Source organism: Tamandua tetradactyla, chromosome 10 (assembly GCF_023851605.1).
Source record: "Tamandua tetradactyla isolate mTamTet1 chromosome 10, mTamTet1.pri, whole genome shotgun sequence".
Classification (NCBI taxonomy): Eukaryota; Metazoa; Chordata; class Mammalia; order Pilosa; family Myrmecophagidae; genus Tamandua; species Tamandua tetradactyla.
In genome coordinates this window covers 23,859,127-23,878,710 of record NC_135336.1, presented here as the reverse complement: position 1 = coordinate 23,878,710, position 19,584 = coordinate 23,859,127, and the positions used below count along the sequence as shown (strand labels likewise).

Here is a 19,584-nt window from a genome sequence, read left to right as displayed (position 1 = left end):
TGGAACACTTTTTGTAATATTACTAATTTTTATTAAACAGTAGTGACCTTTGTTACAATTGATGAAAAGTTATTAAAACTGTACTATTAACTATTGTCCATAAATTTTTCCTTATTATTAATATCCTGGGTTAGTGTCATACATTTGTTACAATTCATGACAGAACATTCTTATTTTTGTACTATTAACTGTAGTCTATCATGACATTAACCAGTTTTGTATCTATTGGTAAATTCATTTCTACTTCCTTTGATAAACAAACTATAAATCTTCCTCAAAAAAAAATCTTCCTTTTTGAACCTATACTAACATCTTACTGGCTCTCTCAAAAATTAAGGAGTGTCAATATTGCAAAGTGTTGAAAACAGATGGTCATTCATATTTTTTTCTGTGTGAGACTTCTGTGTGAGATTATAAAGCAAGAAATGTTTATTTGGCGCAAAATTTTTATTTTGACTAGTGCATTTCAAAATTTAATTTATATGGACAGTTAAATTGAACACCATAAGTACATGGAACCTTGAATAGGGCATGACATTTTCTTGGTTTGTCCAGGTTAGTGTGATGTCCCAATAAATCCCAGAGTGATTAACAGTGAATAAAGAGTATTCCCTTGGGGGAATGGGGAGTAAGGGGGTAAAAATTCAACTTCCCCATTTGGAGAATTCCTGATATTCTCGCAAGCAGGGGGGACAACCAAATCAATAGGCTGCATTCTCAATCTTGGGGTTTGCCCCTATGAAACTTATCCCTACTTAAAATGAGGCCTAACAGTCACCCCCAGAGAACCTCTTTTGTTGCTCAGATGTGGCCTCTCTCTCTCTCAGCTGACACAGCAAGCAAACTCACTGACCTCCCCCCTCCTATGTGGGACATGACTCCCAGGGGTATAAAACTTCCTGGCAACGTGGGACAGAAATTCTAGGATAAGATGGGATGCGGCATCAAGGGATTGAGAAAACCTTCTTAACCAAAAGGGAGAAGAGAGAAATGAGACAAAATAAACTGTCAGTGGCTCAGAGATTTTGAACAGAGTCGTTAGGTTATCCTGGAGGTTATTCTTATGTATTATATATAGATATCTCCTTTTTAGTTTATGGTGTATTCAAGTGGCTAGAGGGAAGTATCTGAAACGGTCAAGATGTGTTCCAGTAGTGATGCTTCTTGAAGATGATTTGTATAATGATACAGCTTTTGCAATGTGACTGTGTGATTATAAAAACCTTGTGTATGATGCTCCTTTTATCTATGGTATGGACAGATGAGTAAGAAATATGGATAAGAAAACAAATAATAGGGGGAACAAAGGTTGAAATAAATTGAGTAGATTGAAATACTAGTGGTCAATGAGAGGCAGGGGTAAGGGGTATGGTATGTATGAGTTCTCTCTTTTTTTTAATTTTCTTTTGCTAGAGAGAGGTAAATGGTCAAAAAAAATGATCATGGTGATGAATACACAACTATGTGATAATATTCTGAACCACTGAGTGTAACCATGTCAAGAATGTTTGTATGTCTGTTTGTTGTTTACAATAAAACTATTAAAAAATATTAAGGAGTGTAATTAAATTTCTGTCAAGTTAATTTTACATTTGCATAAGTAATGTTAAGTATACATTAGCTAACAGAATCTTTGTACCAATTAACCATTAATTTCTCATTCCCTATTCCCATTTCTCACTCCTATAAGCTGTATTTTAATTTCTGAGTGTATCAATTTGCTTATTCTAATTATTTCATATAAGTAAAATCTTACAGTATTTAGTCCTTGGGTATCTGGCTTTATTCACACAGTATGATGTCTTCAAGGTCCATTCATACTGTATCATGAATCAGAATTTCATTCCTTTTTATGACTGAATAATATCCTATTGTGTCCTTATACCACATTTTGTTTATCCATTCTTCTGTTCATGGACCTTTGGGTTAGCTTCTACCTTTTGGCAACTGTGACTAATAAGTACCTGTCTGAGTCCCTTATTTCCATTTTTTGGGGGTATATACCTAAAAATGGGGTTGCTGGGTCAAATGGCAATTCTATATCTAACTTTCTGAGGAACTACCAAACTTTTCCACAGCAATTGCAGCATTTTACTTAGCTACTAACAATGTATGAGGGTTTCTATATCTCCATATCCTTGCCCAAACTTATTTTCCAATTTTTGAATAGTTGACATTCTAGTGTTGTGAAATTATATCTCATTTTGGCTTTGATTTGTGTTTCCCTAATGGGTAAAAATGTTGAACAGCCTTTCATGTGCTTATTGGCCATCCATATATCTTTGGAGAAAAGTCTATTAAAATCCTTTGCCCATTTTTTAATTGGGTTGTCTTTTTGTTGTTGATTTGTAAGAGTTCATTACATATTCTGGATTTTAATACCCTATGAGATGTGTGGTTTTGAAACATGCTAATTTTGATGCACAAAAATTTTAATTGTGATTTGAGTTCCATTTATGTATTTTTTCTTCTCTGCTTGTATTTCAGTATAAAATCTAAAAATACACTACCTAATATGAGGTTCTGAAGATGTTTCCCTATGTTTTCTTCTAGCAGTTTTATAGTTTTGGCTCTTATATTTAGGTCTTTGACTCATTTTGTATATGGTATGAGTTAGGGACACACTTTCATTCTTTTATATGTGAACATCCATTTTTACCAGCACCATTTGTGAAAGAGACTGGTCTTTTCCCATTGAGAGGATGTGGCACCCTTGTTAAAAATCAATTACTACAAGGATTATAGGAAATTGTGGAGTAGGAAGCTCCAGGAATCAATCCCTCAACTAAAACAAATATTAAACAGGTAGGAACTGTCATTCAGACAACTATTTTGAAACCCCAGAATCTAGAGAACACTGTGTGACATCTAGGAAGAGCAGAAGGAAGGGGCTGGTAAATCACAGTCAATACTGTCAATTGTAGTCCCTGAACAGTGGGTACCATCGTTCATCCCCCAACCTCAAGGCAGACAACAATAGGGTCCTCATCCCCAGCTCCTGATGCACCTTGCTGGTGCTGCCATCCTTTTACTTTCAACCTGCTTATGTCTTTGAATTTATGGTGAGTCTTCTCTTGTAAATAGAATATAGTTCATTGTGCTGTTTTAATCCATTCTGTCAATTTTTGTCTTTTGACTGGAGAGTTTAATCCATCTACATATTTAAAGTAACTACTGTAAATGCAAGCCTTTCTTCTGCCATTTTGCTGTCTAGTTTTTCAAGCCTTATACCATTTAGAATCCTCAATTCTTCCATAAAACCTACTTTCATATTTATTTTATTTTTGTGTGGTACCATATTAAGTCTATCCTCATTTCTTTTTTTCTTTTGGTATGTTGTATGGAAGGGGTCACATTTCATTCTTTTTCCATGTAAGTATCCCTTTACTGAAGTACCATTGCTGAATTTTTGTTGATTTGGTTTTTTTGTTTGTTTGTTTGTTTGTTTGGGAAGTGCATGGGCCAGGAATCAAATTCATTTCTTTCTGGATATGTTTTTTATATGTTTTCTTTATGGTTACCATGCAGTTAAAATTTAACATTCTATATATACATAACATTCATTTCTCTATTTTATATGAACTTAATTTCAATAACAAAAACATACAGTATTCCTACATCCTTCCTTTTTTGTTACCTGCTACATATCGTGTCTTTCTACACTATATGTCCCAAACCATAAGTTTTTATTACTTTGTATGCATTTGTGTTTCAGTACCCGTATGGAGGTCATGAGTGGAGTTACATACCAAAAGGTACAGTATAGTGGTACTGGCATTTTAAACTACCCAAATTATTACCTTACCAGTGGTCATTTTTTCTTTATCCCTCCTTGATCCACTGTCTTGTGTCCTCTCCTTTCAGTCTAAAGAACTCCCTTTAGCATTGGTTGTAGGGCAGGTCTAATGGTAATAAGCTCCTTCAATTTTGATTTATCTGGGAATATTTTAATTTCTTCCTCATTTTTGAAAGAATGTCTTGCCAGATATAAAATTCTTGTTTGGTAATGGTTTTCTCTCAGTACTTTTTAGTATTTCAGCCCACTGCTGCTTTGCCTATAGTTTCTGGTGAGAAATCTGCATTTAATCTAATCTAAATTTATATGGAAGGGTAAGTGGCCCCAAATTGCCAAAGTCATCTTGAGAAAGTGGAACGAAGTTGGAAGTCACTTTTCCTGATCTTAAAACTAACTACAAAGCCACAGTAATCAAAACAGCATGGATTTGGCACAAGGACAGATATAGATACTAATGGGAATGAATTTAGAGTTCAAAAACAACTGTCACATTTATAGCCAACTGTCTTTTGACAATGGTTCAAGTTCACTCAGTTGGGAAAGAATAGTCTCCTCAACAAAACTGCTGGGAAAACTAGATGTCAACATGAAAAAATAAATGAAGGTCAGCCCTTATTTCACACCATATACAAAAATCTTCTTAAAATGGATCAAAGACTTAAACATAAGATTAAGTTCAGAACTATAAAACTCCCAGAAGAAAACAGAGAAGCATCCCCAGGACCTAGTGTCAAGCAATGCTTTCTTAGACTTCATACCAAAACATATGTAGCAAGGGAAAAAGCTAAATGAGATCTTACCAAAATAAAAATAATTTTGTGCTTCAAAGGACTCTGATATGAAAGTAAAATGCCAACCTACAATGGGAAAAATATATCTGGAAGTCACACATGCGAGAAGAGTTTAATATCCAAATTATAAAAAGAAATCCTACAATCTAACAACAAAAAGACAAGCAACCCAACATAAAAATGGGTAAAAGATTTGAATAGATATTTCTTCAAAGAAGATATACAAGTGGCAAAAACAAAAAACAAAACACATGAAAACATGTTCAACATCACCAGCCATTAGGGAAGTGCAAATCAAACCACGAGATACCATTTGAAGCCTACTAAAATGACTACTATTTTAAAAAAATGGAAAATTACAAGTGTTGAGGATATGGAGAAATAGGAACACTCATTCATTGCTGGGGTAATGTAAAATGGTGCAGCCACTGTGGAAGATGGAGGTTCCTCAGAAAGTTAAGTATAGAACTAACACATGACTCAGAAATCTCAATTCTATGTATGTGCAAAAGAACTGAAAGCAGGATGGAACACATATTTGCATACAGATGTTCAGTAGTCAAAAGATGGATGCAATCTAAGTGCCCATCAACTGATGAACCAATAAACAAAATGGGGTTAAAAAAAGGGGGTATATACATATAATGGAATATTATTAAACTATGAAAAGAATGAAGTTCTGATACATAAGACAATATGGATGAAACTTGAAAAAATCACATTGTGTGCAAGAAGCCAGACACAACAGGGCAAAATTGTAGGATCTCTCTGTTATGAAATAATCAGAATAAGCAAATTCAGTCAAAAACTAGATATAGGTTAGTAGGGGATGGGGGGGCGGTTGGAGAATAGGAAGGCATTGCCTTAATTGCACAGAGTTTCTATTTGGTATGACAGAAAAGTTTTGGTTAATGGATGGTTGTGACAGCACAATTTTGTGATTATAATTAACACCACTGAAATATATATTTGTGTTTTAAAAGGGGAAATTTTGGGTTGTATATGTTACTAGAGTGAAAAATTTTTAAAAATCCATAGACTGTATATATAACACAGTGAACCCTGTGGTATACCACTGTACAATTATAAAAATGATCTTTCATCAATTGCAACAAATGTTCCATATTAATGCAGGAAATCAGTAATAGGTTGGTGTGCTGGCTTGAAAGGATTACATGCCCTAGAAAAGTCATATTTTAATTCTGTTCCATCTGGTGGAGGCAGCAGTTTCTTTTAATCCCTATTTAGTACTATAGGTTGGAAATTTGACTGGAGTATCGCCACAGATATGCGACTCACCCAATTTTGGGTATTAACCTTTGATTAGAGGGAAATGTGGCTCCACCCATTCCAGATGGGTCCTGATTAGTTACTGGAATCCTTTAAAAGAGGAAACATTTTGGAGAGAATTCAAGAGCCATGAAAGCCCATACATCCAGAGACCTTTGGAGATGAAGAAGGAAAATGCCCCTGGGGGAGCTTCAGGAAACAAGAAGCCTGGAGAGAAAGCTAGCAGACATCGCCGTGTGCCTTTCCAGTTGAGAGAGAAACCCTAACTTCATTGGCCTTTCTTGAGTGAAGGTAACCTCTTGTTGGTGCCTTAATTTGGACATTATAAAAGACTTGCTTTAATTGGGACATTTTCACAACCTTAGAACTGTAAACTTGCAATTTATTAAATCCCCATTTTTAAAAGCCATTCCATTTCTGGTATATCACATTCTGGCAGCTAACAAACTAGAACAGGTGGTATATGGGAAATCCTTATAAAAACGAGAAGCCAGGAGAGAAAGTTAGCAGACATCACCATGTGCCTTCCCAGCTGACAGAAGTGTTCTGGACCCATTAGCCTTTCTTGAATCAAGGTATCTTTTTACGGATGCCTTAGTTTGGACACTTTTATAGACTCAGAACTGTGAACTTGCAACTTAATAAGTTCCCTTTATAAAAGGCATTCTGTTCCCCGTGTATTGCATTCTGGCAGTGTAATAAACTAAAACAATGTGCAAATCACTTTGAGTAGAATTAACATCCTAACGATATTTGACTGCTCCTTCTATCATATAGAAATATTCAATAAGTTTTGATTTTTTAAAAAGTATACTTTATTAAAGTATAATTGATTTATAATAAACTGCACATATTTAAAGAGTACCATTTGATAAGTTCTGACATGTTTCACTGTCACAATGAAGATAATGAATATATCCATCATCCCACAAAGTTGCCTTGTACCTTTTTCTAGTCCTTCTCTTTCAGCCCTCCCTGATACCCTACCCTCAGGCAACCACTGATTGTCTTTCTTTCAGTACCAATCAGTTTGTATTTTCTAGAATTTCTTATAAATGGAACCATACTGTATGTATCCTTTTGCCCGCTTTCTTTTACTCAGTACAATTATTTTGATATTCATCTGTGTTGCCACATATGTCATTCCTTTTTAATGCTGAGTAGTAATTTATTATACGGATAAACTACAGTGGTTTCTATACTTTGGCTATTACAAATAATGCTGCTATGAGCATTTGTGGACAAATCTTTGGGCAAATACCTAGAAGTGGAATGGCTGGATAATATGGTAGGTGTATATTTACCCTTTTAAGAAACTGTCAATCTGTTTTCAAAAGTGGTTGCACAATTTTTATATTCCCACCTTTAGCATACAAGAGATCCAGTTCCTCCAGATTCTTATTATTCTTATTAATAGCCTCCCATTCACCTTGTTAACTCCAGAGTTAAGGGGAAAGCCAAACATATGATACCCAACACTGGACAGATGAAATCAACAATGTTTATTAGTCACAAATACTCAAAGCTGGGAGAAAAGGACACAGCATGCTATATAGGGATACAAGAGCTTACATTTGGGAAAAGAGTGAACAACCAGAAGCTGTGGGAGCCTTTATAGTATCAGGATGATACGGTGTTCCCCTGCTTTGCATGGGAGGACATGATTGACTTATTTGAATAATTCCATGGGCTTGCAGGGAACTGAGACTTGCTACCTAGGAACTGCACCTGGTCTGATGGATAAGGATGGTTGTTTGGCTAGTGCACTTATCTTTGTGAGTTTATATTTATACTTTGGGGAAGTTGTAGTTAGGTGATTTGAGGCCTTTCCAATTTCATCAGATGTCAAGGCAGTACAAGATACTGGTCCTTAATTTTAGTATATCACAGTCATTATACTTGAGTCAGTGTTTTGAATCTTAGCCATTTTAATAGCTGTCTAATATCTTCCTAATGACTGATCTTGCTAAACATCTTTTCATGTGTTTGTCATTCATATATTTTCTTTTTCATGAAGTGTCTGGTCAATTCTTTTGCCCATTTTTCAAAGTATTTTCTTTTTCATGAAGTGTCTGGTCAATTCTTTTGCCCATTTTTCAAAGTATTTTCTTTTTGTATTATTGAATTTTGAGTATTCTTTGTAATATCTGGATACTAGTACTGAATAAGATATATGCTTAACAAGTATTTTCTCAGTTGGTGGCTTGCTTTTTTACCTTCTTAATAAACTCTTTTGAAGAGTAGATGGTTTTAATTTTGATGAAATTCAATTTATCAATTTCTTCTTTTATGGACTGTACTTTTGGTGTCATGTAGAAGAATTTAAGAAATATTTGTTGAGTCCCAAGGTTATAAGGTTTGTGATGGTTAAGTTCATGAATCAACCTGGCTAGGTTATGTTGTTCAGTTGTTTCATCAAGTAAGTACTGACCTGATTGTTACTGTGAGGATATTTCATGGATTTAAATCATCAGTAAATGTTTTAGTTTGTTAGCTGCTGGAATGCAATATACCAGAAACGGAATGGCTTTTAAAAAGGGGAATTTAATAAGTTGTTAGTTTACAGTTCTAAGGCTGAGAAAATGTCTCAATTAAAACAAGTCTATAGAAATGTCCAATCAAAGGCATCCATCCAGGGAAAGACACCTTGGTTTAAGAAGGTCGATGAAGTTCACGGTTTCTCTTTCATCTGGAAGGGCACATGGTGAACACAGTCAGGGTTCCTCTCTCATCTGGAAGGGCACATGGTGAACACAGCATCATCTGCTAGCTTCTTCTCCTGGCTTCCTGTTTCATAAAGCTTCCCAGGAGGCATTTTCCTTCTTCATCTCCAAAGGTCATTGGCTGGTGGACTCTGCTTCTCATGGCTTTGTCATTCTGCTCTGCTCTCTCTGAATCTCTTTCATTCTCCAAAATGTTTCCTCTTTTATAGGAATCCAGAACCTTATCAAGATCCACCCAAATGAGTGGAGACATATTGTCACCTAATCCAGCTTAACAACTACTCTTGATTATATCACATCTCCAGGGAGATGGTCTGATTACAGTTTCAAACATACAGTATTGAATAGGGATTATTCTGTCTTTATGAAATGGGATTTAGATTAAAACATGGCTTTTCTAGGAGACATATATCCTTTCAAACCAGCACAGTAAGTAAATTTTATCTATGGCTGATTACGTCCACAATTAAGATTGTCTTCAATCTTCAATTGTAGATTACATCTACAATTAAGACTGTCTCAACAATGAGAAGTCTTATTCAATCAGTTGAAGAACCAATGACTTTAGCAGTCTGAAGGAATACTGTCTATCTCTCTCTCTCTCTCTCTATATATATATATCATATGTCAGTTCTGTTTCCTTGAAGATTCCTGACAATTACAAGGGCTTTCTACCATTTTTCTTCAAAAGTTTTATAGTTTAGGCTTTACATTTGGTTTTTGTATATGGTGAGAGCTATAGAGCAAACTTCTTTTCTTTGCCCAATGATACCCAATTGTACCACCACCATTTAAAAAATCTATTCTTTTTCCATTGGATGGCTCTTACACCTCTGTCCAAAATAATTTGTTATTTATGTGTAGATATATTTATGATGCTATTCTGTTTCATTGATAGATCTGTATATTTGTGTACCAATATCACATTGTTTTAATTATTTTAACTTTATAAAGGAGTCTTAAAATAAGTTATAAGTGTTATTCTCCAACTGTGCTCTTCGTTTTCAAAGTTGGTTAGATCCTTTCATTTCCACATGAATTGTAGAATCAGCTTGTCCATTTCTACAAAAATGGAACTGATTGGCTTTGTATTTAAATATACATTAATCTTGAGAGAACTGAGATCTTAACAATAATGTGCTTTCAACTTATTAACAGTATATTTTCCCATTTATTTAGGCATTACTTTATTTATCTCAGTAATATTTTGCAGTTTTCAATGAATAGGTCTTTCACATCTTTTGTCGGGTTTAACTGTACATATTTCATATTTTTTATGATAGTATAAAAATAACAATTAAAAAATTTCAATTTCTGAGTATTAAGTGATGGATATAAAAATTCAATTTATATTTTTACACTAATTTTGTATCCTACTAGCTTGCTAAAATCATTCATTAAGTGGCTTTTTTTTTTTGTACATTCCTTCAGATTTTTTATATAGATGACAGTGTTGTCTAGGAATATAAAAAGTTTTATTTCTTCCTTCCATTCTAGATAATTGTTCTTTTTCTTGCCTGACCACACTGGCTAGAGTACCCAGTACAATACTGAATAAAAGTGGTGAGGGCTGACATCCTTATTTTGCTCGATATTACAGGGAAAGCATTTAATATTTCACCATTAATTATATATTAACTGTAGTTTCCCTTAGATGCTGAGGAAGTGTGCATCTACTAAGGAAATATGCTTCTACTCCTGCTTTCCTGAAAGCTTTTTAAAAATCAGGAATGGATGTTCAATTTTGTCAAATGCTTTTCTGCACTTGATACAATGATATAGTTTTTCATTCTTAAGTTTGTTAATACAATGGATTGCATTTATTGATCTTACAATATTAAACCAGTCCTGCATTCCTGGATAAGCCCAATTCATTTTAATATATTACTGGATTGAGCTGCTAAAATTTTCTTTAGAATTTTTGCATCTATGTTTATGAGTATATTGGTGAGGAGTTTTCTTTTCCTGTACTTTGTCTGGTTTTGGTATCAGGGTAATGCTGATCTTATATAATGACTTGGGAAGTATTTCTCCTTCAATTCTTCTGGAAGAGTTTATTTAGAATTATTATTTTTTCCTTAAATATTTAGTAGAACTTACCAGTAAAGCCATCTGGGCCTGGAGTTTTCTTTGTGGGAGGGTTTTTAGCTAGAACATCAATTTCTGTAAAGTTATAGGGCTATACAGTGAGTTTTTATAGTTAGTATCTTTCAAAGAACTGGCCCATTTTATCTGATCTGTCAAAATAAAAGCTTAAATCTGTTTATATTTTCCCCTTATTATATTTTTAATACCTCTAGACTGTTGTGATTTCACCTCTCTAATGTCTGATAGTGGTAGTTTGTATTCTCTTCTTTTTCCTGATCAGTCAGTCTTGCTACGGTTTTTAATATCCTTGATCTTCTCAAAAAGCCACCTGATAGTTTCACTGATTTTCTCTATTGTTTTTGGTTTCTATTTCATTGATACTGCTTTACATTACACTATTTCCTTTTTTGTGCTTACTTAGGATTTAATTTCCTCTTCCTTTTTATTTATTTATTTTTGAGCTGCCAAAGGTAGACACCAAGATCAATAATTTGATCCTTTCTTCCTTCCTAATATAGGCATTTAGTGATACAAAGTTCTCCTTATGTACAGCTTTAGCTGCAACCCAGAAATTCTAATATGTCCTGTATTCATATTCAATTCAAAATAATACCTAACTTCACATGTGATTTGTCTTGTGGATTATTTAGATGCAAGCTATTATTTCCCACATAGTTGGGGATGTTTCAGAGTTCTTCCTGGTATTAATTTCTAATTTAATTCCACTGAGGCCAGAGAAATTTTAATTTTGCATGAATTAAGTCCTTTTAATGAAACTCATTTTATGGACCCAGAATATATCTTTATAAACGTTCCATCTGCATCTAAAAAGAAGGTGTATTCTGTTGTTATGGTAGAGTGTTCTAAAACCATCTATCAGGTCAAGCTGATACTGTTGTTCATTTATAGTCATACTAATTTTTGATCTACTTATTCTATCAATTATTGAGAGAGGTATATTGACAACTTCACTAAAACTAGTTGTTTCTATTCTCACTGCAGTTCTATCAGTTTGCTTATGTATTTTGAAATTCTGTTAATAGGCCAATAAATGTTTAGGACTGGCACGTCCTATGAATTGACCCTTCATTATTATGAAATAGCCTTCTTTATCACTGGCAATGTTCTTTGCTCTGAAACCTACTTTGTCTGATATTAACATATTCTAGTTCTTTTTGGACTAGTGTTAGCATGGTATATCTTTTCTTTCATTCTTTGCCTTTTTCCTTCTGTATACATATTAATATTTATTAAAAATTTTGGCTATTATATACAATTTGCTTCTTTCACTTAATAATCCTTTTCTATTTCAGTACTGCAATCCTTTTAAATGCTGTAGAATATTACATTCTATAGATATACCAGTTAATATTTCTTTATTGATCAACATTATGCTGTTTCTAAACTGTTGTTTAAAAAAAATAAAAGTGTTCAACAAATACTCTTGACTCTTTTTTTATGTCAGGATTAATGTCTAGAAATGTAAGCTCGGGGTTCCAAGGATATGAACATATTGGAATTTTAATTGATATTGCAAATATATGCTCTTAAAATAGCTGTGTCAATTTATAATACAGAAAATATTGGAAATGCTATTTTCTTGGCTATCATAATAATTTGAATCTTTGCTAAAGTGTAAAAAATATTTTAAGTTTCATTTTTAATGATGTGAAGCTTATTTCTAAATAACTTTGGTTTCAAGCAATATCCATTCTCAATTCATTACCTCTTTTAATTTTACCTATTATGCTTGTTATTATATTGAGTTTTCTGAAAACAGCAGCCTATTCATTTCTATCATGTAACAGCTCTTTTAACTTCACCGATGATGAAAAACAGAATTTTTAAAGGTCTCAAAGTTTTCCTCCTCTTTTAACCCCCCAAAAGTTGGTCTCCTACCAATCTCTACTTCCCCTACTGAATATAGTAGAGCTCTCAATTCACTAATTCTCTATCTGAGTGAACACAAATTTTTTTCAGAAGGATGATATAACCAGAATAATTTATAGTTCCTATTTTGATCCAATTTTCTTTTAAAATACAAGTTGCAGTTCTTCTGTTTGTAATCCCTTTCTGCCATTTGGATTAAACTGTCTAGCTCCTATCTCTGTGGGTCCTGATTTCAACTAATGCTACCAGGGACTCTCCAACTTTGGGTTGTCTTGATAGACACACTACCCTAGGTAGGGACCTAATCTTGACCCTTGAGGGATAGGCATTAAAGCAGTTGTAGCAAGAAATATTTCACAAATGGTATCTGATACAGTCTAGTTAAGATTAATGGAGAGTAAAAATACCATGCATAGAAACAGTTATCTATAGATTTAAAGATGTCTTTTTTTCTAATGTAAAAATATGTAAATTTGGGGGGATGGAAGGAAACAAATAGAATTAAGTCAGAAAACATCCTCACATTAATCATTCTTTTCATACACCTCAAATTTGTACTTCATGCCTTTCTCCTTTTGGATATAAGAAAGAACAACTGGGTATTCTGGGAGAAGTTTATATTTTTCTACATCAATTTCTGGAAAAATGTGTCACTTTCAAATTTCTGCATGATCTTTGTCATAGTCTAAGATGGCCTGGCTGATTCATGGCTTCCTTATAAATAGAACTGCCTCCCAGTATCCAAACCATGTCTACTTTATTAGCTAATTCTGGTTGCTCAATAAGTTTTAAGGCATCATCCAAACTCTTGGCAAGAAAGTGTGCACCTTGTGGGGGTTCCTTGAGTTCCCTACTGAAAACTAAATTAATTCTGCGCTTTAAAAGACCGATTCTTCTCAGGGATGGAGAACAGGGTCTTTATACCCATGATTACCAAATACTGTTTAACTTTTACTAAAGAAGTTGTGGTCATTCTTTGGAAATACTTGAATTCATTCCTGAGCGGGGGCAAGAGCAGGTCTCTGTTTTTGCTGATGTCCATGTTCTGAGACACAGGATGATGCAGTTTAGCGGATGAACCATAACGACAGGAGCAGCAAATACAACTGGAGCTTGCTTGCCTTACTTCATCATTTTACTTTTAACCTCTGTGTCTTTATATTTAATGAATTTCTTATAAGTAGCATGCAGCTGGTTCCTTTTTTTTTTTTCTTCACATGGGCAGGCACCGGGAATCGAACCCGGGTCCTCTGGCATCGCAGGCAAGCATTCTTGCCTGCTCAGCCACCATGGCCCGCCCCTGGTTCCTTTCTTAAAAAAAAAAACCTAACCTGTCAATCTCTACTTTTTAATTGGGCTTTTTCATTCACATTTACTACAGAGAGTTTCAAATCTATTTTTTAGCTATTACTTGTCCCATCTGTCCTTTGTTCACTTTTCCCTTTAACTGCCATCTTTTAGATCAAGTATTTTTTATAATTTGATTTTATCACTTTTGTTGGCTTATTACTTGTAACACTTTATTTTGTTATTTTATTGGTTGCTTAAAGATTCACAGTATATGTCTTCAAATTGTCAGTCTACTTTCAGGTAATATTATACCAGTTCATATATAGTGTAAGAAGCTTACAAGAGTATACTTCTATTTTCCCCTTCTTGGCCCTTATGCTACTGTTGTTCTCCATATTACTTATACATAGGTTACAAACCCCAAAATACATAGTTATTATTTTTTTATAAATAGTACTTTTTAAAAAGAGATTTAAATAAGGAAAATAATCTTATATATTTACTTATGTAATTATCATTTTTTATATTCTTCAGTATTTTGTAAAGATTCATTTTCCTTCTGGCCAAGGAAATTCCTTAAACATTTCTCAGAGTGTTTCACGGTGATGAGGGATACTTTTTATAGTTCCTGTAGTATAGATTTGATGGTGATTTCTTAAAAAGTATTTAGTCTTTGTTTATGAAACATACTTTGCTGAGTATAATAGTCTAATTAAAATTTTTTCACTCAGTACTTTAATGATGTTGTTCAATTGTCTTTTTGTTTTCATTATTTCTGATTAGAAAGTTGCTATCATCCTTATGTTTATTCCTCTCTATATACGTGTCTTTTCTCTCTCTGGCTGCTTTTAAGAGTTTCTCTTTATCACTAATTGTGAAGACTTTATGACATGCCTTACTATATACTGTATTTATTATCCTTGAGGACTGTTGAGATTCCTAAGTTTGTGAGTTTATAGTTGTCATCAAAATTGGAAAATTTCCAGCCATTACTTCTACATAAATAAGGCTGCTTGAAGTTGTCCCACAGTTCACTTGTGCACCTTCCTTTTTCTATATTTAGGATTCTTATTTTTTGGTTAATTTTGTGTAGTTTCCATTGCTGTGTCTGTTTTCAAGTTCAATAATCTTCTGCCATGTTAATCTGGTGTTAATCCCAGCTAGTGTACTTCATTGTAGACATGTAGTTTCCATCTCCAGAAGTTTAGTTTGGATATTTTCATATCTTACATGTCTCTACTCAATTTTTTTTAACGTTATAATAATTGTTTAATATCTCTGCCTGTAAATTCTGATATCTGTGTCAATTTGACCAATTCACTCTTCTCTTTAAGGATCCAGTTTTCCTTTTTCTTTACATGCCTGGGAATCTTGAAATGGATGTAAGACAATGAATTTTACCTTGTTAGGTGTTGGATATTTTTTGTTTTTCTAAAAATATTCTTCAGCTTTTCTGGTTACAGCTTTTATAGTGCCATGGATAAGTCATATACAATCAATGATTTCAGCAAAATTGGTAAAGTTTCTGATCAAAAATTAAAAACAGCAACATTTTGTAAAACCAAGCCACCTGCTGGTCTTTACTATATTCTTAGTCATGACTATAGATCCTATTTGGACATTGTCAGTTTGTGGGAAGTGTAAGAAATGATCACTGTGAAGTACTAAAAGAAGAGAAAAAAAAAGAAAGAGCAAAGTAAAGACTCTATAATGACACAAATATGATATTCTTGTACTTTTAAAGCTAAATCAAAGCATGATCATTTCTGCTAAACTTTCTGCTTTTGTATACCTCACAATAAAGACATTAAGATGTAGGCAGTTTCAATAATACATGCAGTTAAGTTACTTGGAAATAATCTGATCTGTTTGGGTCTTGTTTTTACGATTTGTTTGGATGGTCCAGAGCAGTGCTCAGTTTAAGGCTAATTATTCCTCTCTACTGATGTGAAACTTTCCTAATTACTCTTCCCAATGTCCTGTTATTCATGAGATTTCCAGTTCGCTTGTTGATAAGAAACACTATTCCCAAAAGTACCTGGCATCATTCCTTTTAAACCTTTTGGATTATTCTTTTCATTGACATTTGATACTTTATTCACACATATGTGTTCATCAGTTTTCTGCTTAATATGTGAGGGGAACCCTCTGCAGGTCTCCGGGGTTCTCTCTGTGTGTAGATCTCTGCTGCCTCCAGACTCTAGCCATGATGTTCTCTCTAGACTCTCAGCTCAATCTCTTTAACTCAACCTACCTGGGATATCCCTCTCTGTGCCACAGTCTGGAAACTCAGCTCTGTAAATCAGGGCAACTTTAAGGCTCACTTTATTCATTCCTTTTTCTCAGAGATCACTTTCCTTTACTGACTGATTCGTTTCTTGAAAATTGCTGTTTCATGTTTTGTTTTTATCTGCTGGGAGGGTACATCTATCCCTCTTATTCCATCTCAATTAGAAATGAAGTCCTCAGGATTTTAATTAATTATTTTTTTGTCCATTCTTTTGGTACCAGTGCCCAAGGATAAAATCTGATGACTTCACTTGGATTATTATAATGGTCCCTCTAATTGCCATCTTTGTCTAGAATTTTGTTCCCCTTAAATATTTTCTTAACACAACCACCAGAGTAACATAACTGAAATGGAATCTGAACATTTTCTCTCTTTTAAAGATTTTTCAATGGGTCCCACTATCAATAGGATAAAACTTTAGTTTCCTTAACAGCTTACAAGCTCTTCATGATTTAATCTCTGCAGAAGTGGTTAGTCATCTCCCTGTACCGAACTTTAAATGCTAGCAACAATAAATTGTAAAAACTTTTCAGCCTCAGCATGTTGTTTCTTATATCTGTGCTTTTGCTTATATTGTTATCTGTGCCTGGAAATAAGCTTTTCTTCTCTTTCTCCCTGGCTAATTTCCTGTCCTGAAGGTTTCATCACAGATATTAACTTCTCCAGGAAGCATCTTCCCTCAGTTTGAGTTAGAAACTGCTCTAACACTTCTGCACATTGTTAACATTGTAACTTAGTACATTATAATTATGTTCACGTGTCTGTCTTTTCTACAATACTGTAAGCTTTTTGAAGATAAGGATTATATCAACTTGGTAAATCCAATTACAGACACAGTACTTGGCAGACAGTAACTGCCTAATAAATCCATATTGAATTGAAAGAATCAATGATTTCAATTATTCATATTCTGTCTTTCCAATTTAACATGAAAAAAATGTCCATTACTTCTTTTATATCCTTCTATAGCACTTGGTACAATACTAAGCACACTGCGGGTGCTTGATATTTGCTAAATAAATATATAAGTAAACATTTCTATTATGATCTCAATATTTTTCTTTCGATATCACAGTAATTTCCTTAACTAAGCCTGAGAGTTGGTCTAAAATCTTCTTAAACATTGAGATAAGACACCAATTCTAAAGCAAATTCTATAACAAAAAATTCATTTTTTCCCTGAAAAAAAATGGTAATAGAATTTTTAAGTGCCACACATTTTTTAAAAAATCAATTGATTTCAGCAAAATTGGTATGAAATTGGTAATGCTTTTGATAAAAAATAAAATATCAGTAACATTTTGTAAAATCAAGTCACCTGTTGATCTGTAGTATGTTCTGTAGCATAGTCATGACTGTAGATCCTATTTGGACATTATCAGTTTGAAGTAAGTGCAAGAAATGATCACTTTGTAATACTAAAGGAAGAGAAAAAAAGAAAGATCAAAGCAAAGATTCTGTAATGGCACAGGGGTATAAATTAAAGCATGACCAATTCTGTAAAACTTCCTTCCTCTGTATACTATTTACAATAAAAAAATTTAAAGATGCAAATAGTTTCAATAACCATAAATAATAGTCACTGCATTGATATGAAGAGTTTTAGAAAATCACAGAGTATAATAAATATCAGACTAAACATTGATTGTATCTCCCCTTAAATTGAAATAAAAAATAGATAGCATCCTAAATCTGAATAATCTGAATTCTTTGTTTTTTGCTTTTTTTTTAACATGGGCAGGCACCTGAAATCGAATCTGGGTATCTGGCATAGCAGGTGAGAACTCTGCCACTGAGCCACTGTTGCCCACCCTGAATCCCATGTTTTAATACTGAATTTCACTAAAGAAAAACAAATTTCCTATGAAGAAGAGAGACTAAAGAATGGAAATGGCACAGATGACTATAATCAGTGACTTCAGTTCCTAAAAAACTTTAGTTTTGTCACCTGAGATTTCAGGTTTGCTAATAATTCTTGTCTTAAATAATAATGAAAGTATGGCTACAAAAAAGCCCTTTGTTTTTACTGGTTTATAATTCTTGGCCTCCGAGTGGCCATTTATGAAATCCTGGCACTGAATGTTTAGGCAAGTTACTTAACATCTTGGAACCTTCATCTCTTTATCTATAAAACTAGAAATATTAGCTCTCTCACAGGCTATTGTAGGATGTTCTACAACAGGTAGGCTCCCAGTAAATCTCAATTTCCATTCCTTTCTCCACTAAGTGAGCAGAATTTTATTTAAGGTGGGATTAGCTATGTTGGTAACCCAGTATCTTATTGTCTACCAAACAACTTCACTTTTTCCCCTTTCCATCTCCTGAGAGAATAGATTTGATTTCTCTCCCACATTAACTACCATTTTTCATTTCTATTTACACAGTGTAGAGCTTCAAGAACTGCTAAGGAATTGCTTCCTGATACCTTTAAAATAAAGCCATTTATTTTTTGCTTTCTACAAATGTAGATAAAAATGAGATGATCTATTTTCAACTAAAGATGGCCTACTGACCACATCCATTGCCCCGCTCCCTCCCAGAAACCTCACTAAAATGACAAAGATATTCAAAAACAGCAGAAAAACACATCAAGTCAAATGGGAGAGGAAACAAAAGTAAAAGAACTTGAAAAATGAAAACTGAATAGACAAGTGATAAGTGCCTTAGCAGAACTGAGAAAGGGCAATTCTTAGCCAGGAATGAAAGAAATAGACAAACTCTCCAATTTAAATCATGGAACCCATCAAAGCTCAAAAATTGGACACTCCTGGAAAAGAGTGTGAAAGAGGAGCTAAAACAAGGAGAATGTGGCGGCAAAGAAATTTATTAAAGAATGAGTTAGATGCTCAAATTACTTCTCCCACTCTGGGCAACATGGAGATGGCCCCTATCCCTTTTTATTTTTTTAATTTTTATTTATTTATTTTTACTGTATAATAAATATAGAAAGTAAAGAAAGAAAAAAGCAATAGTTTTCAAAAGGTTCATCAATAAATAGTTACGAGAAAGACCCTAGAGCTTGTCATGGGTTATTACACGATCCTCTCAGCTTTCTCCTTCTGGCTGCTCCAGAATGTAGGAGGATAGAAGGAATAAATATATTTTTATCATCACAATTGACTTTTTCTTTTTTTGTGTGAAAAATAACATATATACCAAAAAAAGCAATAAATTTCAAAGCACAGCACCACAATTAGTTGTAGAACAGATTTCAGAGTTTAGAATGGGTTACAATTCCACAATTTTAGGTTTTTACTTCTAGCTGCTCCAAGATACTGGAGACTAAAAGAGATATCAATTTAATGATTTGGCAATTACAATTATTTGTTAAATCCTAACTTCTCTCTATAACTCTACCATCACCTTTGATCTTTGTATCCCTCTCTTTAGGGGTATTTGAGCTATGTCCATTCTAAATTTTTCATG

The 19,584-nt window shown here is 33.7% G+C and overlaps 1 protein-coding gene and 1 pseudogene across 3 annotated transcripts in view; both read right to left on the bottom strand.

Moving 5' to 3' along the window:
• IQCB1 (IQ motif containing B1) overlaps positions 1-19,584 on the bottom strand; it is a 104,675-nt gene that overhangs the window by 56,992 nt on the left and 28,099 nt on the right. For all 3 annotated transcript variants that reach the window (XM_077118181.1, XM_077118179.1, XM_077118180.1), the window contains one exon: positions 17,477-17,576. In XM_077118181.1, coding sequence (XP_076974296.1) covers positions 17,477-17,576 — 100 coding nt within the window. The remainder of the gene's footprint in view (positions 1-17,476; positions 17,577-19,584) is intronic.
• Positions 1,243-15,518, bottom strand: LOC143648332 (dihydrofolate reductase pseudogene; annotated as a pseudogene).